The 26,926-nt window shown below is 40.9% G+C and overlaps 2 protein-coding genes across 7 annotated transcripts; one reads left to right on the top strand and one right to left on the bottom strand.

Moving 5' to 3' along the window:
* Positions 1-51: 51 nt before the first annotated feature.
* eif4enif1 (eukaryotic translation initiation factor 4E nuclear import factor 1) lies at positions 52-14,041 on the bottom strand. 4 transcript variants are annotated; one of them, XM_030050663.1, is made up of 19 exons: positions 13,712-14,039; positions 12,816-12,972; positions 12,646-12,719; positions 10,615-10,742; positions 9,844-10,118; positions 9,133-9,331; positions 8,859-9,022; positions 7,948-8,086; positions 7,046-7,222; positions 6,430-6,701; positions 5,715-5,789; positions 5,360-5,408; positions 4,168-4,256; positions 3,708-3,844; positions 2,950-3,025; positions 2,626-2,752; positions 2,167-2,499; positions 1,867-2,037; positions 52-1,095 (listed from the first exon to the last, which is right to left on the bottom strand). In XM_030050663.1, the coding sequence occupies exons 2-19, from the start codon at positions 12,912-12,914 to the stop codon at positions 908-910; spliced, it is 2,772 nt and encodes a 923-aa protein (XP_029906523.1). In that variant the 5' UTR covers positions 12,915-12,972; positions 13,712-14,039; the 3' UTR covers positions 52-907. The 4 variants fall into 4 exon arrangements, with proteins under 4 accessions (XP_029906523.1, XP_029906522.1, XP_029906524.1 ...); XM_030050662.1 differs by having other exon boundaries at positions 5,360-5,552; XM_030050664.1 differs by lacking the exon at positions 1,867-2,037 and having other exon boundaries at positions 5,360-5,552; positions 13,712-14,041.
* Positions 14,042-14,178: 137 nt separating this feature from the next.
* sfi1 (SFI1 centrin binding protein) lies at positions 14,179-26,854 on the top strand. Of its 3 annotated transcripts, XM_030050656.1 has the most exons (32): positions 14,180-14,993; positions 15,080-15,151; positions 15,309-15,419; positions 16,014-16,108; positions 16,219-16,336; positions 16,455-16,557; positions 17,442-17,598; positions 17,735-17,896; positions 18,009-18,079; positions 18,161-18,253; positions 18,356-18,453; positions 18,553-18,619; positions 18,951-19,081; positions 19,219-19,300; positions 19,395-19,573; positions 19,693-19,768; positions 20,880-20,975; positions 21,068-21,144; positions 21,344-21,446; positions 21,548-21,644; positions 22,118-22,278; positions 22,371-22,445; positions 22,667-22,741; positions 22,976-23,152; positions 23,385-23,602; positions 23,694-23,777; positions 23,963-24,138; positions 24,172-24,260; positions 24,367-24,451; positions 24,578-24,737; positions 24,930-25,029; positions 25,776-26,854. In XM_030050656.1, exons 1-32 carry the CDS (start codon positions 14,842-14,844, stop codon positions 25,947-25,949), a joined length of 3,714 nt encoding a protein of 1,237 aa, XP_029906516.1. In that variant the 5' UTR covers positions 14,180-14,841; the 3' UTR covers positions 25,950-26,854. The 3 variants fall into 3 exon arrangements, with proteins under 3 accessions (XP_029906517.1, XP_029906516.1, XP_029906515.1); XM_030050655.1 differs by having other exon boundaries at positions 14,181-14,993; positions 23,963-24,260; XM_030050657.1 differs by lacking the exon at positions 22,371-22,445 and having other exon boundaries at positions 14,179-14,993; positions 23,963-24,260.
* The last annotated feature ends 72 nt before the right edge of the window (positions 26,855-26,926 follow it).

Here is a 26,926-nt window from a genome sequence, read left to right on the forward strand (position 1 = left end):
TTCTTCCATTGAGATAAATGAATTCAGATAATCATTCAGGGCAGCAATTTGTGAGTTTTACTGAAGATTTTATTTATTAATTCTATTTGTGCTTTTATAACTTAACAGCACATAAGCAGAAACTGATTCCCAACCACCCTCAAAAACTGACAATACAGTGAGCAGTGCAGCCTCCCCCAGTGACAGGTGTGAGGGGATACAGTTTAAAAAAAGAGAAAAAAAAAAGAAAAAAAGGTTACACAGAAAGAAAGGCACAACCAGCACTTGCTGCTTCCCCAGTCGACTTCCTGAAATGCTCCAGCCAGTCATATCTACAGAGTGGGGCCACAAACCATGCCACATGATGCAGGGTACACACTCAGGGTTGCTCCACAATCAAACACCTTTGACTTGCAGTAGCCCTTTCTCAGTGCAGTTCAGGGGGTACGGGGTGGGGGGTGGGGGGGATAACACTAGGAAGACCAGACAAAGGAATGCTACCATCTCTTGGTGATTCTACTTAGTCTCTGGCAGTCCCTGGCAGTTTGAGTTGAACTGCAGGATAGTTTTTGACCTTCCCCATACCATGAAAAAGAAACCATAGCTATGTACAGGGAAAATAAGATTATTTCTCATGGTCTGTACAATTTGGGACTATACATTATTTACTTATTCTTTACTGCAAGAAAACAAGTTATAAAAAAAAAAAAAGCTGCAGAAACAAATCTCCATCCCTCATCTTCCCTTTTCTAAAGGACAGGATACTCCTCATCACAAGCATTGACTTCAAGGTTGAAGACAAAGCATGGTCAGACTGTTTGGGTCTTTGCACCATCTTTCAAATTAAAGTTCACATTTTTTCCAGTAATGGGGAGGTGGAGATGGAAGGAAAAAAAAATCTTGCTATCCAGCATAGTGTTTCAAATTCTCACGGCCGGAACTCCAGTTCATCTACACTTATGACTTTAGCAGGCATGGAGGGGAGTGGCTGCTCGAGCACGTCTGATCCAAACCACTTGGCGAGGCCTAGAGGGGGACTGCCCCCGTGTCGCTGGGAGCTGTTTGTCCGGTGAGGGCCCTGGCTCTGCGACTGAGGGCCTGGGACACTTGGATGTACTGCAAGAGATTCAAGATAAACAGTTTCACCAAACAGTCAAGGAATTGTCCAATATCAACTTTTAGATAAAATGTTTGAAAAATACTGTCGGCACAAGATGAAAGGATTAACAGAAAGCAGAACTGAGTTAAGATGTCTCTTACAATGCTTGATGACACACTTAGATCTTCTACTGCTACTTTTTGCTTTGCAGTATATGGAGCTGAAGCATTGCCATCATGTGGATATCACCAAGATTTATTATTTCCAAACCATTAAAAGAAACAAGTGATCATGCCATTAGAGTGACCAGGTTATTCTACAGCCACATTTTACAACTGGCTAGGATGGGGAAAAAAAACAAAACAAAACAATGATTCAAATGGTCACCAATATCTACTGTGAGGGTTCTAACAGGTTCTTACAGTTTCCAAATTACATGTTTCTTGTGGGTCATGTCTCTTTTCTCTAAAAGATTTTGGTCATCTTTCTCCTAACCCAAGAATGACATCACATGATGGTCTAATCTTAATAAATTACCAAACTGACATTACCAATTTTTTCTATATTTCCAGACCTGGCAGTCCTGTTTAGAGTCCCTGTGCTATCACAAAAATTACACTCTGATAGCACAATTATTTTTTTTTTTAGAACAGCCTACACATAAAAAAGGGACTCATTTGCCAGCTAAATTGATGAGGCTTCAGATAAAGTCTAAGAGGGGAAGCAATGCTGCTGCTACAATGTGTTCAAACTTAATGATACCCAAATCTCACACTGCTTCCACTCACTTGGTCTCTGTTGCTGAAGCTGCTGCTGCATTACTGCTAGCTGCATCTGCGTGTTGGCTCTGGGAGGTAGAAGAGGATGCCCTGTTGCACCTAGAGGGTATAATGGCTGTCCTAGCAGGGCAGGGGGCAAGCCTTGAAGTTGTGCAAGGTCAACATGTGGTGGAAATATGCCTGGTGTGGAGCAGTAAAACAATTGCATTACCTTTGTAGGTCGAAGATGTAACATCAAGTCAATAACCAGCAACATTCAAAGTACATTAATTGTATTGAAAGCAATATGGCTGTTTAAAAAACACTAACCCGCTTGTAACAGAGCAGGTCCAAGCTGCTGGGGTTGGATACCCTGTGCTAGCATTCGTTGCACCACATTGGGGTGAAGCTGGGGTGGGGGAGGGCGCACCATGGGTACATGGGATAGCAGCGGTACTGGGTAGATGGGACGAGGGAAGGCTGAGGCTGGCCCTGAAGATACCATGGTGGAAGTATGATGTCCAGCAGTGCCTGGCCTGAGGCGCTCGTGGTCCTTACCAGGCAACATCTGTGAGGACAAAGGAGTAGAGCAGGCCTTCACCCCACCAGACTGGGAGGCACTCCCATCCATGCTTTCCAAATATGAGTTTGGAGAGCTGCTATCTGTAATCACACAACACAGATCCAATTGTTTAACCCAAGTTCTAGTATTTTAAGTGATATAATAATAATAATAATAATAATAATAACAACAACAATAGCATCGTGGTGGGCACAAAAGCTGCGTACCATCTTGGGAGTGTGCTGCTGCTGCCTCCTCCTTGCCCTCTGGATGACTACCTGGTTCATCTCTAGTTTTCTCTTTTGTTTCGTACATTTTTCGGATCACAGATGTGGGCGTAAATGATGGTGACAACTGAAATACAAGTATTACACAACTGTTATACAGGATTTTATACTCAGGTGCTTTTTAGTTATAAAGCCATTGCATTTTGTCGTAAAGTTAATACATATCCACAAAATATTTTTTAGAGTGCAGAAACTTAGTTTGTCATAACTGGACAGCTCAGAGCGATACCTTTATCTGAAGAAAAAAAAAAAAATTCTGCTCACCATACTGGTGACTGCGTTGCCTGGAGAGTTTCTTCCAGCAGGCTGAGGACCAGGGGAGCGATTTATACGTGGCTGTCTGTGAATCACAAGCACATCAGACATTTAGCTTATCCAGTCAGGATTATCTGTCTCAAACGGCAAAGTAATACATAACTGTCAGTAAAATAAAAGCTACGGTATGTTTTTCTGCAGGAGCAGAAGTTTACCATTTTTACCATAAACAAATAAATTCAGCTCAGGCAGTCAGGGTCAGACACTTTGAAAATCATCTATTTTGGAGCACTATCTGATAAGTTAGTTTATACTTGAATGTGAATTTCACATTCAAGTATAAATGATCACATTCCTTTCACACAGCTTCCATAACCCTGTCTTTGTGTGCAGTGAAGAGGAGCACATACTTCTGGGTTCATCTGTTGGTTTGCAGGAATGTATGGAAATAAGTAGCAAAATAATTGAATGGCATTTAATAATGAATTACATTGTATTTATACAATCATTCCATTTATTATTAAATGGCATATCTATGTATGTTCGCTGTGGATGTAAGTGAGTAAGTAAGACTTGTATTTGCCAACACTTCAGTTACTACCATTAACTAGCTAGCCTAAACATAGCAATTCTCCCTAAGAGATAAACAGCCGGTCAACTAAGGAGCCAGGGATGTGAGATCTCATTCAAACAAGATGTGCGCACAACAGCACTATAACTGAGCTGTCAGAGTGTACAGAATTTCTTTGGTTGTTTTCAAAACCAACCTATTTCGATAGGTCTTTTCCTGTGGCTGCTTATTATAGTTAGACTGGAATAGGTGGTGGCCTTGTAGAGCCAGATCCTGCTGGTAGGCCAGGGCTTCCAAGTCTGCCTGATTCACAGCCATAGAGAGCGCCCTCATCTGGATAAACAAGCAAAAATGCAACAGTGCAAATGATAAACAGTTGAAACTTATCCAACAATTTAAACAAAAAAAAAAAACCCAAACCATTATTTTGTCAAAGTGTGGATACATTTTTGTTGAGTTCTGATTTATTTTTCTACTGAAACTACAGTAGATTTTTTTGGTCACCTTTAACAGTTTTTTTAATTCAGCAATTTAGCTTACAGAAAGAGCACCGAAAACAGGGATAAATACTGTTGTGGAATACCCCTTCACAATGATCAGAAAATCTAGCCAATGACTCAAGTGTACACCTGAGTTTTGTCCAAACACCATGTTACCTGCTGTTGTGCAGTGGGTCCAGGGCTGATAGACCTGTGCATGTCAGCAAACTGTTCTGGCAGCATGGGCTGCGAAGCCACAGGAAACCCTGTAGGAGGCACAGGATAAATACTTTTAGACAAAACAGCATATTCCATAAATATCCATCCAACCAAAAACACAGTATGCTGAACTAATGTGGGAGGTTGTACCACTGAATTGAATCAGTGGCACAATTGAATCAATTCACAAGGTGATGGGCATTACAGACAAGGCCCAAAATGATTTGATTTCCAATTCAATATGCATTTGATTAGGGATATTTCAGTTACAGTAACAATTTTACTTTGATATGAAAGATTCTTAGAGCACTAATGCTGTACAGGGAACTCTCCCACCTGGTACATTAAAATATTCTTCACATTAAAAACCTAACCCCAAAGCAGTTACATTAATGTACTTACTTAACATGACCAACACACTACACCAATCAACACAATATAGTCCAACTCTACATACTCAGAAAACCAAGATCAATTCAGGGATTCAACTGATGAATAAGCTCTGTATCAAGATATTCAAATTGATTTGATTTAACCCAGTTAACCTATTTTAACTCAATTTAACTGTTACAGCACCCCTTCCCAGCTTTAAAAGAATAGGCTCACAGTTTAAGTTGATATTGATTCCTCATTTAATGTTCAAAACATTTCAACTGCTACAAAGCAGCTTTTACATCCACCTCATATTTGGTATGGGAAAACTTAATAGCTCCTGACTGGTATGAGCTGGTTTACATGTGTCACTAGCTGATGTGCTTGCTGACAATTTTTCTGTTTCATTACATTGCATTTTCTGTGTGTTGCAGGGCTCATACTCTAAACTGAACTCAAAAGTACAGTTAATCCAAAATATTTTGCAATATTAAAATATTAAAATTGCAGTTTTAGTGAGTTTTTAAACAAAGGTAAAATGGGTGACAATACCACCTCAAAGGAAGCATTATTGCTAAAGACATGTCTTTACCAGATCATTTTCAGAGGTAAGAAAACATGTTTCAGACCTAAATGAATTATAAAAATCTCATTTTATGCAATGAAAATGCAAAAATGATCACACACTAAAATTGTGAATCATATCACAGTATCTGTCAAACATGACCGTTCAGTCCTACTCCAAAGTGATTATTCATCACCTTTGAAATGAATTTACCTGCTGAAGGTTGCAATCGACTGTGGAAGTAGTCCGGTGAAGGTGCCCTCTGTGGAAAGAGAGGAGGTGAGGGGTTTTTTTGTAGCAGGCCATGTAAAGGCGCAGGAGCTGTGGGGCCTTCAGAGCTGGCCAACAAACTGCCAAGTAGTGTAGGGGATCCGCTTCGAGGAGGACCTTGGCCTCCCAGGAGCTCCTACAACTCACACACATGTGTACCTTAGCAAACAAGCTACAGTGCTAGCATGACTGAGTACATATTCTCCATGGGAGCTCCATGTAACAATTACCAGCCTAATCAAAATACACTGCACTGAAAGACGCATTAGCCAGACTGGGCAGTATACAAAATACACACCTGGAATATGTTTTTCTGCTGCTGAGTAGGCACCTGACCTTCAGGCAGTGTCACCAGAGCAGGGTCTGAAGGCTGCTGCAGCGGCACAGGGAGGAAGCAACAAGGGCAGGTGTAATGTAATGGAATTGACAAGCAACCATTTTCATTCAAAAACAATCCCACTGGGCATGCAGCAGTATGTGTGGGATGACAACTTTGAAGTGCATAAGATAGTGACTGACAATCAAATTGGTTTTGAAATCGCAACAACTGCCATGAAAATCACAAGTATATAAATTAGGTGACTAACAAATCCTCCCATTTATAACACTGCTTGCCCATTGAGACTGGGGGTTGTAGAACTATTCCCCGAGATAACTAAGTGTCCCTTGTGCATGTCAGTCATGATTATGGATCAATACAACTGCTGTTTTTCTCAAATAAGCATGTACTTAACATGACAGGTTTAATGTGGTTCCAGTCTGATCGTATAATGTTTCAAAAAATAATTCTCCAGAAACTGACTTGCATAAAAAGGACATTTATAGCTTTCACACATCCTTTGAAATTCAAACCATTGGACACAACCTCAAGAGACAAATTTATGCCCATCGCTTGTCTTGACAACACTTTCTTTAGTTGGATTAAAATAGACTGTATGCAGCATGTGTGTTCAAAGACCTCCAAGGACACATGCACAGCTTTAAACACTTATTTTCAAGACAGAGACACTTACATTGTTTGTGTTGGCTTTGGGGTGAGTTGGCAAAGTTCCACTTGCCTTCATGGTGCTGACCAGTTTATTAAAGGCTGACATGTCAGCATCACGTGAGCGAGGCCGGGCACTGGAGCCACCAGTTAAAGCTTCCTCCAAGTGCTCAGCCATGAAGGGTCTGCCATTTCCTCTCTGTGGAGGAGGTACCTTTCGCACCTGTGATTCTGACCCCAGCTTCATCCCCTTCATTCCTCCCTCCACTTCCTCCAAGGACAGCACTACCCCCGAATTAGCTGAGAATAAAGTGTGGATACAGAGTTAAGTGCACAGAATCAACAGAATAAAAACTTAATACCATCAATATCATGAAAGGTTTCAGTTTCGCTGAAAATAGTAAATCTGTGCTTTGAGTATGTGGCTTTTGATACGTTTTTGTATTTACTCTATTAATTACATGCCACTAAGCTCCCTATAGCAGCCATGTTATCAAGGGCACTGAATCTGATTAATAACTACTATTATAAATTTTTGACGATAGCATAACCAATTCAGTTGTTGATCTTGCTTTTCAGATTTTTACAGGGCTTTGTGGCTTGTGGAAATAGACTGTGAAAGCGTTTAGTCAGCTCACACTCACTGCTCTCACGTAGCCGTGCTTTGTTGACTGACAGGCTGGACAGAAGGGGCTTCAAGTCTATTTTGGCCTTGTGCAGCAACTCCAGGATGTCCACCTTCTCCTTGCGGTCAGATGATTGAATAGGTGTGAAGTATGGGGCAGGGCCCTGGCTAGGGGAGGTGCAGCGTGGTTCAAGCCCTACAGAGGGGAAAAACGGCCTCAAGTGTTAAGATATTAAATGACATTAACCTGGGAGATTACAGGTGTAATCTGTAACCATGCCTAGCTTTTTTCAGCCATCAATACATCAGTACACTATCAATACTGCAATTCAGTAAGACCGTCTGTTGAGACCACAAGCTATGGCACAGTCTGATATATAACATTTGTGATTTAAAAGAGAAAGTCTTCAGTTATTTTAGCCTTCCAAGGTATAACAAGCACACCTCCTTTAAAGTGCCACTGCACAAGAGAGGCAGTAACATTCAGACCTTGGCTAATTAGCAGTTTATCTGAATGTGATCTCAGCTCTCTCTAGTTGATAAGCTACCTTAGTTATCTTATGTCAGGAGAATACAGGGACATTAGGGATTCTTTGCTCACAGTTGAACAGCCTGTTAACTTGGCCTATGTCATCTTTGAATATATTTCTCATTTGAATAAAAAAAAAAAAAGAGGCAGATTTTATGTAACCTTTACCCAAGTGTGAGGGACTACTTTGACATGCACCTGATGGGACATGAATAGTTCTGAACTGTCTTGAAACACACATATACTCACAAATGGGGCTTCCACAGAAAATCAGGAAACAGTGTGCAACATGTCATCTGGGGAATGTTGACTAATACTGTTGCATGATGAACATCAGCCCTGTATGGCCAAAACTGTCTGGACCAGCTGAACATATTCATGACACTCATTACCTGCTAGTCTTTCCAGCTCCTCATGGGGAGTGGACCTCAGGCTGCTGGAGTGGCTGCCTGAAGGGCTCAGGTTGCTGGAGAACCACTGACTGAAGCGGCTAGCCGATACAGGGCCCTCCCCCAAAACATCCTCTATCATCTGCAAGACACAAACAGGTGCTTTTGAGACAGAGCGGGTAACCCCCAAAACAGGACAGAGAAGGTTGTGAAAACGAATGTGGAACTTACTTTCAGAGCGCTTTCCTTCTGTTAAGCACAAAATGTGCTAGAAGACTGATGGCTGTTTCACTGGATGCATTGCTGGTTGGCCTTGTGTTGACTTAATGCCAAAAACCAGCCTGTACGTCTTTCACTTAATTTTCAAACAAGTAACTGGCCTAATATTGCAGTAATGATGGGCATAAATTTGGTTTGCTGCATCACATTCTGAAACCCAATACCGTTTATACCCTTCTTTGCCCCCATGCAATAGTCCACTGGCAATATATTTACAACATGCACCATCCAGTGACAAGGCCACCACCTTAGATCAAGTTCATTCAGCTCAAGCCTGTGCAGTAGAGGTATTCATTTTCAAATTCTTCGACCTACACAAGGTGTAGCTATTAAAACATTTCCAAGATCAACAAGGTCTCTGGATCTCGGACAGTCGTACAAACCTCAGACAAAGGTCTTGGCATGTATTTCAAAATGACAGCAACATCTTGAGAAAATCTTAGCACAGTATATATAAAATCGTCTGTGACACAAACTCTGGTTTTGAGACGTGGATAAATAGTTGAAGACCTCTACTGTTCAGCTTTTACTGCAGTAAAATCACCAAGATATGATTGTACGTGTAACTGAAGACACCATCCCTGATGTGCACACCTTCAGCCCCCAAAAACCTCACAGTGCACCCCAGGACTTACAGAGGCCAGTCCCGGCATGGTCTTCTCCAGATTGAAGAACTCGTTGAAGTCAAAGTCTCCAGCTGGCTGCTCCGGCAGAATCTCAGCGTGTGGAACCTCCTGATCAGCTGTGGAGTCTCTGACCACATCACCTTCCCCGGCCTGACCACCATTACATTCCACTACTGCAAACACAAACAAATTACTCAAAACCAAACTGTTGCAACACAACTATTTAATAGATCTACATGGCTTAAGTTCTGACAACTAATGTTAACAGACTGCTATGACATGCCTTCTTTCAGAGATTCTGTCCGCTTCCTTGACCGCCTCGACTTGCGCTTATCATCTTCAAGGATCTTGTCATCAAATCCAATGAGCTCAATTGTCTCAGACTGGCTTGTGGGACCTCCAGAGAACCACTCTGGTTCCTCCTCTGCATACGAGTCATTCCTTCTCCTTTCACTAAAAACACGTTTGTCACCAAAGTCTCTCTGCATGGGACAGAGAGAAGACAGAGTGCAAGTCAGTGCATCTGCAGAATGCATGGGAAATATCTTCAAACACTGCTGAATATATTAAAGCAGGAACACACCTGACGCAGACTAGTCACTTATTTCAGGTGTGCAAGAAGTTTGTCTGATCAATCATGAAATTCTGCTCCTCTCAGTGAACCCAAAAAACACTTGCATTAGTGTTTTAGTTTCTGTGATACTGAATGCAAAGTTGGATCGAAGCATTCATCTAACTAGAATCACTTACAAAATAAGTTAAATTTGAGTGAAAAACAAAAATTTGTATATATTTAAGTGTTTCATCTCATCTGCACATTTTCTCCTTCAAGTCTTATCCGGTAAAGACTTTGCTTCTATAAAGAAAGACTATGTGATTTTGCTGATTTACTTTTAATTTGCTTCAATATTTTAAACAGATGCCAACCACACCATCTTAACAGAGAGAAGCGCTTCCTTGATGGACTCAAGGAAATGAAGCAACATATACCAACCCTGAATCTTTTATCCTTGAAATCTCTCTCACGCTCCCTCTCTTTCTCCACACGGGCTTCTCTCTCAAAGGCTCTGGCAGCAATAATGCGACCACTGCCAATTCTGCGTGTCCCTCCCAGACGAAGACTCTCGTTCTCTTTATTCTCCAAGGGACTAATAGGGCGACGGGCGTGGGATGCAGGTGCAGCGTTGCCCTGACATCCACCTCCGAAGCTGCGCCGCTGCGGGCTGAGTATGACATCCAGATCATCCTCCTTTAGTCGCTCACGAGGATCTGAGAGCAATGTAACATAAGGAAAGGCTGTGTTTCACATATTTTACCAATCACAAGTTACACCTTTAAAAAAAAAAAAAAACAACACTGTACCAAGCAATACTCAAGTCTAACCTTCATGCAAACGTCCAAAAGACTGATATGATGATACTATAATTTTCTAACAATAACTTCTATTTCATGTACACTTAAAATGTAGACAGTTATGATATGTATCACAAAGGCAATATTGTGAAGTGTAAATATAATCATATGTTTAGGCATAATGCATAACTGCTCCTTTTCAGTGACTGCTTGAGTTATTATAATTACAGAAACTTGTTGCTGGATTGTATTTTCACTTCTTCAAGATTTGTCATTAGCTCTCCTCTAGCACAAATATCCTTCTGCATACCACAACATCAACTTGAAATGTTTTGGTTTCAACCTAAATAAAAACATTAGTGGGGCAAGAGTTATACATTTCTGGGTTAGGCCTCTTAAAATAGCCATTTACCTTGAATTCTACGTTTCAAAGGACCTCTGTCATCCACATAGTCCTTTTTAAAACCTTCCACTGGAGAACTTCGTTCTGAGGTCGGATACAGTGAGGCATGCCACTTCTCAGGGTCCCAGACACCATCACTGAACCAAAATATCATTTATACCCACAATTAGGAGAAATATCCAACGCATTCACAAAGAAAATCCAAAAGAAAAATAGGATTCTACACTTAACATGTTCTGAGTAAGTCACCATGGATCAAACTGAGGAGATCAACACCAGAGACTGAGTAAGCCAATTTTACAAAAAAAAAAAAAAAAAAAAAAAAAAAAAAAAAAAACCTACACACTGATCTTCTGAGACTTGAGATGAATCTTGGGTGCCACCTGCTAGTGATACTATCAGTATTAGTTTGCTAGCAATCAAACTACAATACACACAAACACAGTTCAGCACTGATATAAAAGGTTGATACGTATTCATGCCAGCCCAGAGAACTGATTCAAACAGGAGAAAGAGGGAAGGGATCTTTCAGTAAAACCTAAAAACTTCAAACTGAAATTAATTGGCACCCGCAGAAAAAGCAGACCGAGTTAAAATAATTTCAGAGAGCAACTCAATTGACATTCGTGAAATAGAAGTAATTGAATGTGGTTGTGAAAGTTGTCTCAAGTAGTGATGACAAACAGTTGCCAAGCGAGGCAAAAAAAAAAAAAACCTCCCACATAAACAAGACAGCCTAGTATTTCCAAATAAGTGGCCTTGAAAGGTTGCAATACAGATTTATCAAAATGTTTATCAGCAAGCTGAATGATGTCAACATCTGCTATGATTCATTTGCATTCACTTGCATCTCTGAATGCAATCCATGCAAACCCTTAGGGGAAATGTTGACCACAGTGTGGCAAGAAGTGCCTGATCAGAAACTGCATTTAAAAACAATGGCTTCCTTGAGTAAACACAAAGCAAAAGAAATAATTTTAAAAAAGGAGAATACTCTTAAAATGGTGTTACAATCCACTTTGACATGGAGTTTTACATTTCAGACATTCAAACTCAACCAATGTCGACTCAAGCACGTCAACACTGCTACATGGATGTGGCAACATGCAGCCCAAACATGCAAATTCTAATATACAATGTCACAAGGCTTTACCAAACAAAGCTGTTTTTGTTCAACATATCAATCTAATTATGATGTTGCATAACAGACGTAAATTTAACAAATCCCATCAGTTTAATATAGGGGAAGCCATAACATTAGAAGCAGTGCTTGACCAATCCACTTACAGCTGCACTTTTGTCAAGATTTCATTCAAGCTTCTGAATGGACTGCATTTGGGCTCAACGTGCAAGCAAATGCAAATGAATGTCAGCAAGCTCTTCAGGCTCTGTTTACATAACTCCACGGCAGTGCATGCCCTTTACAATGTATAAAATATTTTGGCCAACTAATGACAATATAGACTCTCTTGACACAAAAATAAACATTTGATACACACTTTTATAGATCTATTTTAATGAGTCCTTTTGGCAATCTGTAGGAGATGGTGCATCTTTATTTTTGCTTCTTACGGGGCACTTGTTCCAGTTAACACCATATAATAACTCAACAACAGTGTCTGATCAAGTCTTTTTGCCACCGAAGCATAATCCTCATGATAATGAACATTTTTAAAACACCAAATTTAGAACACTTTCCCAGTGTCTACATTTTAGTTACAATTATTTAACCTCCTGCAAGTTCGGTGTTCTTGCACACTCTTGAGTTGCCAATAAATAAGACACTGTATTTGGGTTTGGGGTATCACTCAAACTGTAATTTAACTAACCTATAGAAAGTCAAAATGATTACTGTCAACAGCAGCCACCAAGTTGGTCTCTCATATCTTCTTGATGGCGTACATCCAGGCTGTCTCATTTGACAAGATTAACCTTTGTTCCCTTGTTTCTACTTTTAGGACATTCTTGGCAATAAGAACAAATGCACATTTCACTCTATTGTTGAATGGTGTTTCCACATTCAACAAAATCAACTCTTACCTGTCATATTTTTCTGAGAGACATTCTGGCCGTTCATTGGAGCACGGCAATTCTTTTATTTCCAGAAGCTCCTCCTGCAAAACAATTTATCAAATTATTTCTCATGCTCAGTTAATCTCTGTGAAACAAACTAGCCTTGGTGTTGTCCTGCCATTAGTGCCTCACATCACCTTGGTGTATCTGTAAGGAGTTGTGGCTGTTGACGGCTCCTTCACTTGGCTCACAGCAGCCTCACCATTCTTCAGTTCAGCACCGGCATCGTTCTCCATGACTGACTCAGGACACCAGGCAAATTTCACAGTTTCTATCCCAACAATAACAGTAGGCCTGTCGAAAATGCATTCATTAGTTGGTACAATTTTCAAAATAATGACCATTAGTGATGAATACAAGCGTTCACTGATGTTTCCATGTGGTTAGTCTTAAGTAATACTTGATTGCCATCATTGATACTCATCACTTTAGTCCTAGACCGCCTGTGGTGGTGTAACCATTATTCTCAGATATTGATTAGATAAAGGAGCATTAATACATTCTCCCACGGCTTGGCAAAGCAAAATGCCGATAATGTAAGTACAAACTGAGTACACAAAGGAAATTCAAACAAAAAGCAACGACAAGCGTAACCTGGCTGGGCCGTCGATATCGATGGAGGCATTTTCAGCAAACAATGCTAACTAATTAGCTGGTTAATTGATACCGGCCGGAGAGAAGTGACATGTCAATTGTGCTAAATTGCCTCATTAGCGAACTGCCCGTAGCGTCTCACTTGGAAATGAGCGGATTTTGGGAAGACTCCGCGGAAATTCTGTCGTATTTATCAGTAATTTAAATACCTAAATTACAGACTGTTGACGTTTTCCCCATCAGATGAAGGCCACCTATGCTATCCGCACTTAATTAAGCTTCAACAAAACATAAGCGTAACGTTGACGTTAAATGTTAGCCAAAACATCAGTGAAAAGCCACGGTTTGCGATTAAAAACAAGTCGTATCGTTAGTATCCACAATTGCTGTACACCTGACTGGCTTGTGTAGCTTAAAAATCAACAAATGGACAACTTACTTAGTTTAAACGCTGCCGGCCGTCAAGTAGCAGTGAACGTTAGTTAGCTAGCTAGCTAGTCTAGCTCCCTTTAGCTAGCTAGCTAACTGTGGGAAATGGAATAATGCCCAGCCAACAAGTGCGAAATTCAAAGCCGGTTGGGTTGCTGGAGTAGTTTCAGCAAATGAATGCTGTGCCGAGGTAACTAAGCGCAATAGCTCAGATGTAAATAGCAAAATAATTCGTGCCAAGACTGTGTAATCTCAAATAAATGTCAGCTCTTTCTCTGTTTTCTAAGTCGTAGCAGCGATTTTCCTCTGATCACCGCTTTAAGAAGGTCCTAGGAAGGATTACTTGGTGCCCAGGGCGCCTTTGTAGAATTGACACTAGCCCTGCACGTATGAGCCATGTGACAGTGAGATTACTTCGGGAGTAAAGGTGAGCTCAAACGTAGCTACTTTCAACTGTATTGACTATTGGATATATCTACGCTGGCGTGTATCGACATATTTTATATTTAAGTTGGACGCACTCAGCAGGCATTATCATGAGGCAACTATTCTTTGTCTTTGGATGTGCTCGATTTATATCACTGGCTCTTCTGAGTAGCCGCTTCCCAGTCTAAACGCGCTGCTCCGTCCCGGCGGGCGCTCCAGACACTACATAACAAACAGCCGTCATTCTAGAAGGACCGTGGGCGCGTTCCGCGTTGATTTGACAGGCACTGCGCGTGAGTGTAAACAGCCTTACAGAGTGTAAAATACAATATGTGCAGGCTTAACCTTTGTTTTAGCTTTGTGGCACGACCAGTCAAACACCAGCAAGACGACAGAGAGGTGTCTCCAGCATCCACAGGCTCAGCTGGGGTTGGATGTGTTTGTGCCGCTGTGTTTAAACCATGAAAACATGTCACCTGGAACGGCTCCCAGCGTCACTTCCCGTGTGCGCTTGATGCGAAAAACAAACGCGCGGAGGCTTGGATACCCAAACAATAACAATAATTTTGTCATGCAGCGGACGGGAATGTGCGTCACTTCTCTCTATTCGTTTATTTTATCCCAAGATTGATTGTGTTATTCGGTTGAGTTTCAGCTGAGCCCTAACTGGCTCTATACAAAGTGAAGTCACACCGTGATTTATTTATTAATACAATGCAAACTAACACGAGAAAGCCGCAACCACTGAAATCCCGGGTGAGTACTGTCAGATCCGGCGGTGAAACCAAGGTGCACAGCCGAAAGGTCCCCTATAGAGTTGGATACACCTGGAACAGAGGTGGGAGACTCAAGGAGCTGAGAATAAGGTGCAAACAAACCCAATTCTACTACACTGCATTATACTTAAGCTACCAAGATCATCACTGTCTGAATTTACCAACCTATAACACAGGCACCTGGCAAGGAAGTTCCTGAATAAATGGATTTACAACACTTTTGGTCGAGTCCATCCTCAGAAAGCCAGGTAACAACTCATTTTGCTTTAGGGAGAGTGACTTAGGATTGTTTGTTTTCAGGAATCAGGATGTTTAAGTTCAACAAGACAACATATTTGGTGATTTGTAATGTCCAAGCAGGTGCACAGGTGTCTAACACGGGAGGATGTTGTGTTTGCCACACAGGTGCCACCATGCCAGGGTGGTCCTGCTCCGAGCCTTTGGAGCCTGGAGGGATGAGTGGTGGAGCTGTAGGAGGGAGTGGAGTCTCACCGTGCGGGCACAGTGTCATTACAGGTGACTGTGTGGCCCCTGAAACCATTTTTTTTTTTTAATTATTATTTTTCATTAGTTATTTTTATTTCTGTTTCTGTTTCATTTTTATTTTTTGTTTTCAATTCAGTTGGGTGTCCGGTAGTTTCCAGAGTAGGTTTGCTTGTTCCAGTTTAGTTTATAGTGTTGCAAATGTTTACTTTTAGGCGTTTCTTTTAGTTTCAGTATTAGTTTTAGTTATTTTATTATAGCTGACTCAGTCATGTTGACGTCCCAGTCTAAATAATTACCAGCACCGACGTCTCCTCATGCTGGTTGTGTTGACAAATTTGACCAAATTGACAAAGACTAAAACTAAAGACTGTATATTTTTACCTTATTTTAGTTAGTCTTATAAGTACACAATATTGTTTCAGTTAGTTTAATTTTTTTTTCTTAAGTCTAGTTTTTATTTTTATTTCATTTAACTAAAATGTTTTTTGTTTTTGTTTTTGTTTTTTTCCACACCTAGTTTTAGTTAACTACAATAACTTTGCCTGGAGCTTCACTGGTACTATCCTTGTATCTCTGCAGGCTGGTTAGAAATGGCTGTAGCTAACCCTGTCCTCTATGTTTTAGGTATTACCTCTATAACTGGATTTTCCACAGCTGGAGAGGCTTTGTGTCTGTGCAGAGAGAAAAGAAGAAGAAAGTCCAAAATGCCCAGTCCTTTGGTAAGGGGATTTTGACTAATTTAACTCATTATAAAATGAGCCTCCTACTCTAATCTTCGCACCTTACGTCTTGTTTGATATCACTTGTATCAATGTGTCCCCCTCACTAGCTGAGGACCGACGGATGCACCTGGTGTGGGACAGGTGGGAGATTTTCCTGGAGATGAGACGAATGAAGCGCAGGATGAATGAATCTGCTTTGCAAAAGAAAAAACTTGCAGTTCTTCGGTAACACTTTGCCGGATTACTATTTTCTTTTCTTTTTTTTTTTTTTTTTTACAAACAAGACCTACACTAAAGACAACTGAGAGTTTACTTGACCTTGTTGTTTTTGTTGTGTGTGCAGTTCAGCGTGGAGCGCGTGGCAGATGAAGCTGCAGCAGCGTCATGACCTGCACGCGTTGGAGGAGCAGGCCCTGCAGCAGCGGGCACTGACGTTACAGAGAATGGTAAACATATCAATCAATCAGTCAATTTGAATTTATTTAGATGGAATTTTTCATGCAAACACATGTGCTTCACACAACAGAACAATAGCCCCAATAAATAAATAGAAAACACCCAATAAAAACAGGAACTACCATAAATCTCATCAGTTTAGAATGAGGAAAACCAGGAGTAAGGCCAATAAGAAATAGATAAAACTCAAAATAGCAAAATAAAAATATTAACAATACAAGTAAGGTATGAAAAATGAGAAAATAAACAAACAAATAATTAAAAACTCAAAAAGTATGACCAGCACATAAAGAAATTTTTATATTATAGCCATGTTTTGACTATATACAGGTATAGGTAAAAAAAAAAAAAAAAAAAAAAAAAACATCTATTCAGTTATAAATCATGATTTTTTAATATTTATTTATTTATTTAATTGATCTTTTTTATATCACCAAGATGACTGAATGGATGTGACTGTGACTTTATTTTGGACATATTTTGTCTTTTAATCATGATGTTAAAAAAAACATTGCTGCATAGACTGCAACAGATGGTGTGACAACTCACAAGCCCGTATTGCCCACATTAGGGTAAGACTACTCAGGAAAAAACACACTTTTTTCATTTTGCTGGTCAGTTTCTATCGTTAGGCCTGCAGAAAATGTTAAAAGCTCAAAGTAAATTTGACTGAAGTGCTTATAATGTCTTTGTAGGTAGGATTCAGCTGTTTTCCATATTCCAGTGTGTTAAATAATTACTGTACATATTGCACCCAAGTATCGTGAATTGGATCCTATCACAGGGTTGCTGCCAATTCCCATCCCTAATAGATGGCATTCCTGGCATTTCCTTCTTTGTGTGGTAATGTGTGTGGTGGTTTTCTTTGTCTCAGGCATGGCTTAAGTGGAAAGAATTGCACACGGCTGCCTGCTCTCAGAGAGAGAAGGAATCCAAGGCTTCACTCCACTTCATCCTTGGTCTGAGGAGAAAAGCATTAACTCAATGGATTCGTTATGTATCGTACCGACAAGCAAAGAAACAGCCACAAGGTCATTATTACTGTCATTCCCTTCCTGGCTTCATTTAAATGTTAACATGAGCTCTTATGTAAGTGGTTGTGTGCTTGTTGAAGCTTTATCGCTGACAGCTCTCCATTATTATTGCATCTCTGACTCTGTGATATAGCTGTGGCTGTGCGTGCCCAGCATCTCAGACTGGTCAGGGGGTGTTGGAGTAAATGGCGCAATGGATTGTATCGCAAATGGAGCGAGGAGGACCGCCAGCAGGCTGCAGGACATTTGTCAAAGCAGAGCATCCAGCGCTGGGCCCTGGAGCGCTGGAGAACTTGTATCCTAAAACACAAGCTTCCCTTCTCACGCCGAAAAACAGCATCATACTGCATCATGAACTGCAGGACATGAAATCCCTGCATTGTTTAATTCTTTAACCCCCGCGGTAGATGTGAATCTGTGCAGAGAGGAAGCTGAAAGAAACCACATCGCGACTCAACACCACCAGCTTCAGCTGCTGGTAAGAAGGGAAAAATAAGCTAATATGAGATTGCAGAGTGTTATTATTTCATGTATTTACTCCAGTGTGTTTTCGTTACAGCGTGCTGGGTTGCAGGGGCTGTCCCTTAACGTCAGCTGGAGCAAAGTGCATCGATTGAACAAGAACATGGCCGTGCAGCATTGTTGTCAAACTGTAATTGTTGATCATTCGATTATCTTGAGATTGCAGTGCCAGGAAAATACTTGAAGGTTCCACTAAAGGTCTGTGCATTTTGTTTTTGTTGGGGTTTCATAGATAACTAGCAAATATTGGAGATTATGGCAGGACCGCCTAGAGGAGGCCGAAGACAAGGCTTTTCATCCACAAGTACAAATGGCACTGACACACTACAGGTGTTTGTTTGTTTCTTTTGTTTGTTTATTCTCAGTTTCTGGCATATACAGTGTCTCAGATGATCAGAATTTTATTTATTTATTTATTTTTCACCTCAGCACTTCACTGTTGAGCAGCTGTTTTCGCCACTGGACAGAAAAGCTTGCTGAACGCAGATACATGCAGGTATTTATACTTCTGACGAACAAAGAGTTTTTGGATCCAATGCAGCATTACTGTGTATAAAACATAATTACAGATTTATCAACTGAATACACTTTTCAACAGTGTGTCATTCACTTACTTACATTTGGCTGTTGATGTATTTCTTTACTTTTGAACAATTGATTACTTTCTCTGTGCATTTCCAACATAATATGACTTTCATGGGTTTATTATAATTTTTCCATGGCTGATGTGAAAGTTTAGGCAAACATTGATTCATAATATCTGTCTATTTGGTTTTAATTCCTGTATATAGACAGCTTATTCATAGGGATTATGCTTTGTTTTGTAGGGATTGGAGCATCGTGCAGAGGCCTGGTTCGCTCAACGCATGTTACCGCAGTGTTTCACTTCCTGGGTTGAATTTACCCTTCAGAGAAGACTGCATAAGAAGAGAAGAGAGAAGGCTGAAGTCTATAATCGGTGAGTTATTATCATTTTCTCACATGTTGCCCTGCGGCAACATGTGTGTTGTACTCATACTTTGTTATATTCGCAAACCAAGGAGAGATGCTTTATCTGTCTGGTCTGCCTGCCTGATTTGTTTCACTGTTGTACAGCCAGCGTCAGTACACTTGGGTCTTCTACACCTGGTGGGAACAGTCAGAAAAGCGGAAGGAGGAGATGCTCTCTGTGCGGATGGTATGGGTGCACAAACTCCGTGTTGTCGATTTCAAGTCACATGGCTGTGGTGTGGAGTAGATGCAAAGAAATGACCTGGTTTTGCTGCTCCTAGGCAATTCTTCACGAGGAGAGGTGCCATGCGCACAGAGCCTGGGCTCACTGGAGGCAGCGAACGCAGCAGCAAATCGATGAGAGGGAGAAACAGAGGGCTTCAGACAGTCTGTACATGCACAGGCTTCTGCAGAAGACAGTGAAACAGTGGAAGGATAACAGCACTGAGATACGGGACAGGTGAACAAAACTGAATGCTAGTGAAATGATTGGTATCAGTACAAGACTACTAGAACGGCCAGCTGGCGAGCCTTTTGGTGACACATTTGTTTATTTGTATTTGTTTATTTGTACACCAGGAGAAACCGAGAGGAGCAGGCTTGTCATCAGGGTGACCTGCGGCGCATGAGATGGGCTGTGGATCGCTGGAAAGAGGTTTCTGTTCTGTTCTTAGTCCTGTGTGGTTGGCAGACCAGTGTTTCGCAGTGTCATCTGGAAATATTTGCACCCTGGCAAATAAAACAATTCTGTGCTCAAAAAAAAAAAAAAAAAAACAGAAATAAAAGTGTTGTTTCAGAGGTGTCTGCAGGTGCTCTGTGACTGTACTGAAACAAATAGTCGATTAATCAGTTAGTCAGTTGGCAGACAGTTTTAATCTCAATTATCTTAACATCATTTCAGTCATTTATCAAACCAATAAATCAAATGGTTCTTATGCACACCTGAATGACGGATGCTGGCAGAAATTTGCAAATAAAGGTTACACTCCTGCGCACCATCTGCACTACAGCATTTTATTTATGCAGTGCTTTGGCGCATTGACCAACTGTTGCATAAATAAAATGTTGTAGTGCAGATGGTGTGCGGGAGTGTAACCTTTTATTAGTCATTTATCAAGTGACATTTGCTGATTGCAGCTTCACCAAAAGGCCACTAAGATGTTAAGATTTGATTACTTTTTTCCATTCATATCATTATAAAATTCATTATTATTAGAGAGGTGCGTGTCAGATTCAGGAAGCAATCTGGGGATGCCACTTTCCATGAGCATTTGTCATTGTTTTTTGACACTTTATGGACTGATCAATTGATATGTCCAAAAATGTATTGACAGTTTAATCTACAATGAAAATACTGGTGAGTTGCGGCCCCGTTGACTGATGGAGTTCAATTCTTTCACCTTGTGACTGAATATGAAATTGAAACTGCTTCATGTGAGACATATTTAGATCATGAAATTCATTTAGATGTGTGAAGCATCATTGGTTGCCTGACCTCTGCCTCAAAAGGCACCAGAGCCTTGAGGTATCAGCATTTAGCTCGTATTTGCCTATAAACACTGCTACTGGCTTTTGTTGATTTCTCCAATATGGCCAGACCATGACAGGTGTATATCTCATATATAAAGACATCACAGGCATTGGTAATGACCTCATAAATTATGTCATTCTACTTGATTTTTTTAAAAAATTGGGAAACAAGATGTACATATAATGAAACAATATTGCCTCAAGTTTCTGTTAATGACTTCAGTGTTGCTGATCAGTTTGTTCAGGGCAAGCGGGTGAAGCACAGCAGGCTGGAGCAGATGAAGCACTACCACGAGACTAAACTTCTCAGACATGCCCTGGAGGCCTGGAAGGTACATTGGCATGTTCTAGTCACGTTTTCGAAGTTTTTGAAGCAATAAATTTTGGTTGAAAGCTAAAACACTGCACCTTCTTGTACCCTTAGAAACACCAGCTGCAGATGGCCCAGATTTACAGTCATGCGGAGAAGATGAACGCACTGAAAACACATTGCTTTCTCAGGTAGGAAACACCATCACTGATATTCTCCTCCAAAGCCTGGAGTCACAGTTTGAATGTTTCTAGAGAGGAAGAGTTTTAATGTGCTGTGTGACGAGGATTAATCAAAGGATTAATACACTGCTGTGTCCATCACTCCTTTTCTCTCCAATTGGATTATATTTCCAAGCCTCATTCCCTCATTTCTGTTGTCTGTCTGCAGGAGGATTCTCGCCACGTGGAGGGAGAACGCTTCGCTTCTGGCAGAGACCAGAATCATGGAGCAAAAAGCCCAGAATCACTTCCAGCATCACCTTCAACTTAAGGTGATAGAGCTGGCTGCTCATCATGCTTTCATCTGCAATACCATGGCTCCTGCTTTGCCACAGTTTATCTGCTTTGCTCACTTTGGTTTAAATTTTCCAAGGTGCTTCTTGCTTGGAGAGTAGCTGCGACTTGTGCTGTGTCAAAACTCCACCAGCAGGGGGAGATACTGACCAGGGCTCAAAACCACATAAATCAAGGTAACCAAGGCTGACATGCTGCCATATGAGAATGTTATAATGACTGCTTATATGTAGTCTTCAGTCCATTTTAGCCACTTTATATGTACATAATTCATTCAAATGATAGTGTCACTTTTCACTCCAATAAATGCATTGTTAGTGTTTTAGTATTTTGACTGTAACTTCTATTGTTAATTGATGTCCTTTACTCACAGCTCTGCAGTTTGATAGGGAGAAATTACTTGAAACATGTCGTTTAATTGGTTCTCATATTCATGTCGCTGTTGATCTCCCCACAGGTTATTAATTATAATAATCTCATTGGCAATTTAAATTTGAAATTTTGGGTTTAGTAAACATCCATTGTAGCTTGCTTGTTCTCAGTATTGATTTAACAGCCATATAATGCAAAAATCCCGCATTTGCTCTCTCTAGAAGATTTAGTGTGTCTCACTGTACTGTTTCTAATTATTGATGCTCTTTGTGATTAGTGTCATTACGAGGGATCTTCAACCAATGGAGGAAGCAAACAAGAAAAGCTCGGACCGAGAGGATGGATTCAGAAAAAGCCAGACAGCACCATTATTCCAGACTTCTTTCTCACGCACTGAAAGCATGGAAAAAGCATCACCACCAGTATCATAAACATCAGGTTAATGCTCCCTTATGCCATAACAGTTATAAAATCCATACCGCTTGTTGGCGTCATAAAATCCCTTTTTTGACAAGATTTTTTTTTCATAGGTAATGAAACGACAAGGACTCTTGTTGCTGAGACTAAAGACTTGCCAGAGATACTTTGAGCAGTGGAAAACAGAGGTTGGCTAATGTTCCTTTTCACATTTCAACACTAAAAATTGTTGTTGGCAGGCAGCATATGAAGCAAAATGAGAGAATGAGCCATCTTCTAACAACTGATCAGCTTGTTCAGCTTTGCATATAGAAAATTAGCATCCATATCAAACAGTCAAATATATGTGTTTTGCTTTGGTGAGGTATAACTCTTGGCAGTGATTCAGTGTTGAACTTCATTCTAACAGCTGCAGCACAGAAGGAAAGAGGCTCAGCAGACGGAGCTGGCCCTTTGGCACTGGTCCCTCACTCTCCAGGCCAAGGTAACACCTGGGTGCACATATTTTCCTGAAAGCCTTGGTAGAAAATTTAACAGACAAAAAGCAGGGATGTTTACAAACTACCAGCTGTCACTTTAGCGCATTACATCCTGGCTAACTGCGTGGATACTTTTCCTAAATGACATCATTGTTCCACCGTCAAAAAACAGAAAAGCTGCAGAGTAGGTGCTCACGAGGCTTAACACAGCTTGATGCGGCTCGGTGAATCTGCTGTAGGTGGTGTTGGCGTGGAGGCTGTGGGTCACAGAGCGGCACAAGAAGAACGAGCGTCTGGCTGGAGCTGCTCAGTTCTACAGAGATCAGCTGCTGAGGGAGGGAGTGGCGCACGTCCTGACATATGTCTCTCACATGAAAAGCTTCACCTCTAGCCTTGCAGAACGCAGCCAAGAGCAAGTGGGTTTGTGTGTGTGTGTACTCAGTTTCCTTTGAAAGCATGCACACTGATTAGTGAAGTGTTGTTATTGACAAAATAACAACAGAATATGAAATATATAGTACACTTAAAAAAAACAGCTTTATGAGGAAACAAAGGTGTCATCTTTCTTCTGGGGCTGTTTTTCAGTTTTTCCTTTTTTTTCTCTCGTCATTTCAGTGTCATTTTGTCTTCTCTGACTATGCCCCGCAGAGCTCACAGCACATCCAGAGAGTGGTTCGGCGATGCGCCATGCGATGGAAGCAGCGGACGCTATGCAAAGCGGGCAGGACGCAAGGGGTCGGAGAGTTACCTCCTAAAAAGAGCGTGACCTTCTGTCTGCCTGCACCTGGCTCACCGAGCACATTGCATGGGCTCTCTTGCTCCGACTCGGTAGCACGCAGATCTGAAGATGGGGTCCTCAGGGAGCTGTGAGTGTGGGCTGCAGTCTGAGCCTCTGACAGGTTGTAAATCTGTGCTGAACATGTGCTCAGAATTAACAGAGATTGTGATCTTGTGCAGGGCTCAAACCCGCGCTGCTAGATGTCAGCCGCGTCGCTGCAAAGAACTGCTTGAGTCTCCTGTCAAAATGTTTCACCATAATGGGTATTTGCACTTCTCAATATTTATTTACCACACTTTTTAAATGTAATCAGTGTTGCATATGCCAGATCTTAGATAATCAACATGCACCACATATTCTTTGAATATTACATAGAAACCAAGTGAATTACAGCATACTATTGCACAAAACAGGAGGCACTGGTAATGGCTTTTTCTTCTTGTGCCAGTATCCAAGGGCAGGCAGTCACCAGCACTAATACTAAGAACCATATCGGAGGCCACCAACATACAATCCCACCTCCCTTGGAGCCAGGTTCTTCTTTACACACAGGCCTCCCTGCTGTGAGACTCTGCCTCCAGCCTCCTACAGTCCCCATGAACCCCAAGCCTCCAGCTGTGACCCAGAGCACCCTCATTTCTGCTGCGGCACACTCAGAGCCTCACATGCCCTCTACCCAGGGACGGCAAAACCAGGATGTCCTTTTACCTCCATCAGCTTTCATTACCACCAATTCTCAACTTAAGGTAATGACCTCTGGGATACTGGGTATGCAGTGCTAAATTATGTCACTTGACTTGGACTGTACCACCATGAGTTGTTGTCTGAATTTTCTTTTTTGTTATTTCCAAGCCGGGAAAGACCAGCAACTCAAGTCCTGGAGATGCCTCACTTGTGCCGCCGCATCATTTTGTCTCCTACTCATCAAGTAATTCAGGTATGGTATCTATTCTTTTCTATCTCAGGACAAGTATTAAAAAATAGCATGTCCGTGTCAAGCCTGGTTTATCTAAAAAGTACCACAGGACCACAGTCAAGCCAAATATTGTGATGTTTCCTCAAGGGGTTTGTCTGCGAGCAGCCAGTGAAGGAGCTGAGGTTCAGGGTGCAGAGGAGCCGTTTGCTGGGGTAGAGACTGATGACCCAACATCAACCCTGACCAGAGAGCTGCTCAGAATTCAACTGGACATGAAGGGCTTCCAGCAGGACAGGAAGCAGCTCCGGTAGGGATTACCTAGCCTGAATGACCACTTTCTTCATTCATGTAATTTTTTTCATGTTCCTTTTTGGCACTGATACACTGAATATTGTGAATGATTGTGTGTGTGTGTGTGTGTGTGTGTGTGTGTGTGTGTGTGTGTGTGTGTGTGTGTGTGTGTGTGTGTGTGTGTGTGTGTGTGTGTGTGTCCCTTAAGGGCATGGCAAAGGCTGAAAGAGGTATTGAAAACTTGGCTGCATACCAGTGGAAAGGAAGAGCAAATGGAAAAAAGCACTGTTAGTCAAGAGTTGATGGAGGTAAGATAAGTTTGTTATTGGTTTTATGTTAAGCAGGTAACATAAAAGGTAATATTTTATTCCCTAGGGCACAGTTGGTTATCACTTGCATGTGTATAATAATATTTATGATAATGATAATAATAATAATACCTTGATTTATGTAGTCATTTTCAAAACAAGACACAAGATATATGTTAGCAGGTTTACATTTTTAAGATATGGAACATTGTTCCCAGCATCGATTTTAAAATTAACCCTGATGTACAGTTTGCTGCAATTTGACCAAAACAGTCTCTTAAGCTAACAGCCCCACCTGTTGCCTGACAATTCCCATCATTCCCATTCCCATTCCCATCATCATCTTCAAAATACATGACCACCAGTAACTAATAATTGAAAATATCAGATATGGAAGCATTGACAGAAACCTTGAGCACATTAGGGGAAAAGGATGTGCTTAGCTCAACAAAAGTATACACATAGATCATTTTCTTTTAATATTGGATTTTAATGGTATAGTAAGAACAAGTGATATGGTGGCATGAGTAAACCTGGCTGCTGCTGTTACTTGAATCCTGGACATACAGGGGTTAATTTGTTACTGATGGCTTAAATTGTCCATGCATTCCTCTGAAGTCTCATTTGAACCATAAATCTTGGTTGTGAAAATTTTAGCAATCAGAGGTTATTTAAGAGGGCCTCTTAACATTATATTTAGATATCACATTAGATGTCACATTTGTTGATGTTTTCGATGTTGACAGTTGGAGGAGGACATCAACAGACTGTCCACCGAGCTGGAGAAACAGAGGCCAAAAATGCTTCTTCATGCAGCCAGGGTCCGACATTTACAGACTCTCCTCCGCACCTCAGGAGCTGATTTTCTCCCCAGACCACCAGAGGAGAGAGAAACTAATCTTTCTGTGCTCACAACATGACAGGAACTTTTCAGAGTGGTTACACCTGCTTATTTATTTTTGGATGGTTATTCATCTCTCTACATCATTTTTGGTAAAATGACAGCAAAGCTCAAGACCTGTGTGGGGAAAATGATTCACCAGCTGCTGGATATTTTACAGTATGCTTCTCATTGCTCATAGATTATATGTCTAACATTAAGTGATTGACATCTTTTACACCTTGTAATATATTTAAGTGTAAGAAATACTTTTGAATATTTATTTTTCCTCAATTCCATAGTCATATTGTGAGAGCATACATATTGTAACATGCAGGTGGTTACTAGCTGTCATGTTTTCCTTCTTCATGCAGTTGATCTTACAATCAACTCTTGACATATGCAAAAATATTTAAGTCCACTTCCAAAAAAAACAACCCTCACATCTTCACTGTAAACCTACAAAAAGTGTTTGGATTCGGGTAGTCCATGTGACAGATGGTGTTAAATATTTTCCATATGTGTGCAAAAAGTCACTTTACTATTTTCAGAAGAGCTGCTCTTGCACAATACTTTTTATTTCCCGTTCGCACAACCGCCTCGCTTGTCTCTAATCCTTTTGAAAATCGGTGCAGGAGTATCAAGGACTTCAACCAAGCAAAAAGCACAGCTGTCTGCTGTGCTCTACAAACTGCGCAGGACAAATTTGGAAACATTTGTGTTTAGTGAGCAGCCGAGCATAATGCGACCGCTTCATGCCGTTTTACTTTCTTTCATTTTTCTCTGCTGCATCAGGGGTGAGTTTTATTGTTAACCTGATGTATTTATATTTGTTCAATCTTAGTGTGTTATTGAACATGAGGCTCAGGATGTGCTGACTCCTTATGGAGTTTTGATTTCTTGTCAGTGTTTTTGTTGACTGATTAAAAGCTGGTTTAAATGTTATAAAAGTTGTCAATTACTTCTTATTTCTCAGTGAAATTTGCTAGACTTGTCAAATAATGAATTCCTTAAAAA

The sequence above is a fragment of the Myripristis murdjan genome, chromosome 5 (genome assembly GCF_902150065.1).
Source record: "Myripristis murdjan chromosome 5, fMyrMur1.1, whole genome shotgun sequence".
Taxonomy (NCBI): Eukaryota; Metazoa; Chordata; class Actinopteri; order Holocentriformes; family Holocentridae; genus Myripristis; species Myripristis murdjan.

Coding starts and splice junctions, on each gene's coding strand:
- eif4enif1 (XM_030050662.1), bottom strand. CDS start 12,914: ATGGAGAACGATGCCGGTGCTGAACTGAAGAATGGTGAGGCTGCTGTG. Junction 9,023..9,132: donor GACAGAATCTCTGAAAGAAG/GCATGTCATAGC, acceptor TTGTGTTTGCAG/TAGTGGAATGTAATGGTGGT. Junction 2,500..2,625: donor AGCAGCACACTCCCAAGATG/GTACGCAGCTTT, acceptor GTGTGATTACAG/ATAGCAGCTCTCCAAACTCA.
- sfi1 (XM_030050655.1), top strand. CDS start 14,842: ATGCAAACTAACACGAGAAAGCCGCAACCACTGAAATCCCGGGTGAGT. Junction 24,738..24,929: donor CAGGACAGGAAGCAGCTCCG/GTAGGGATTACC, acceptor GTGTCCCTTAAG/GGCATGGCAAAGGCTGAAAG. Junction 25,030..25,775: donor TTAGTCAAGAGTTGATGGAG/GTAAGATAAGTT, acceptor CGATGTTGACAG/TTGGAGGAGGACATCAACAG.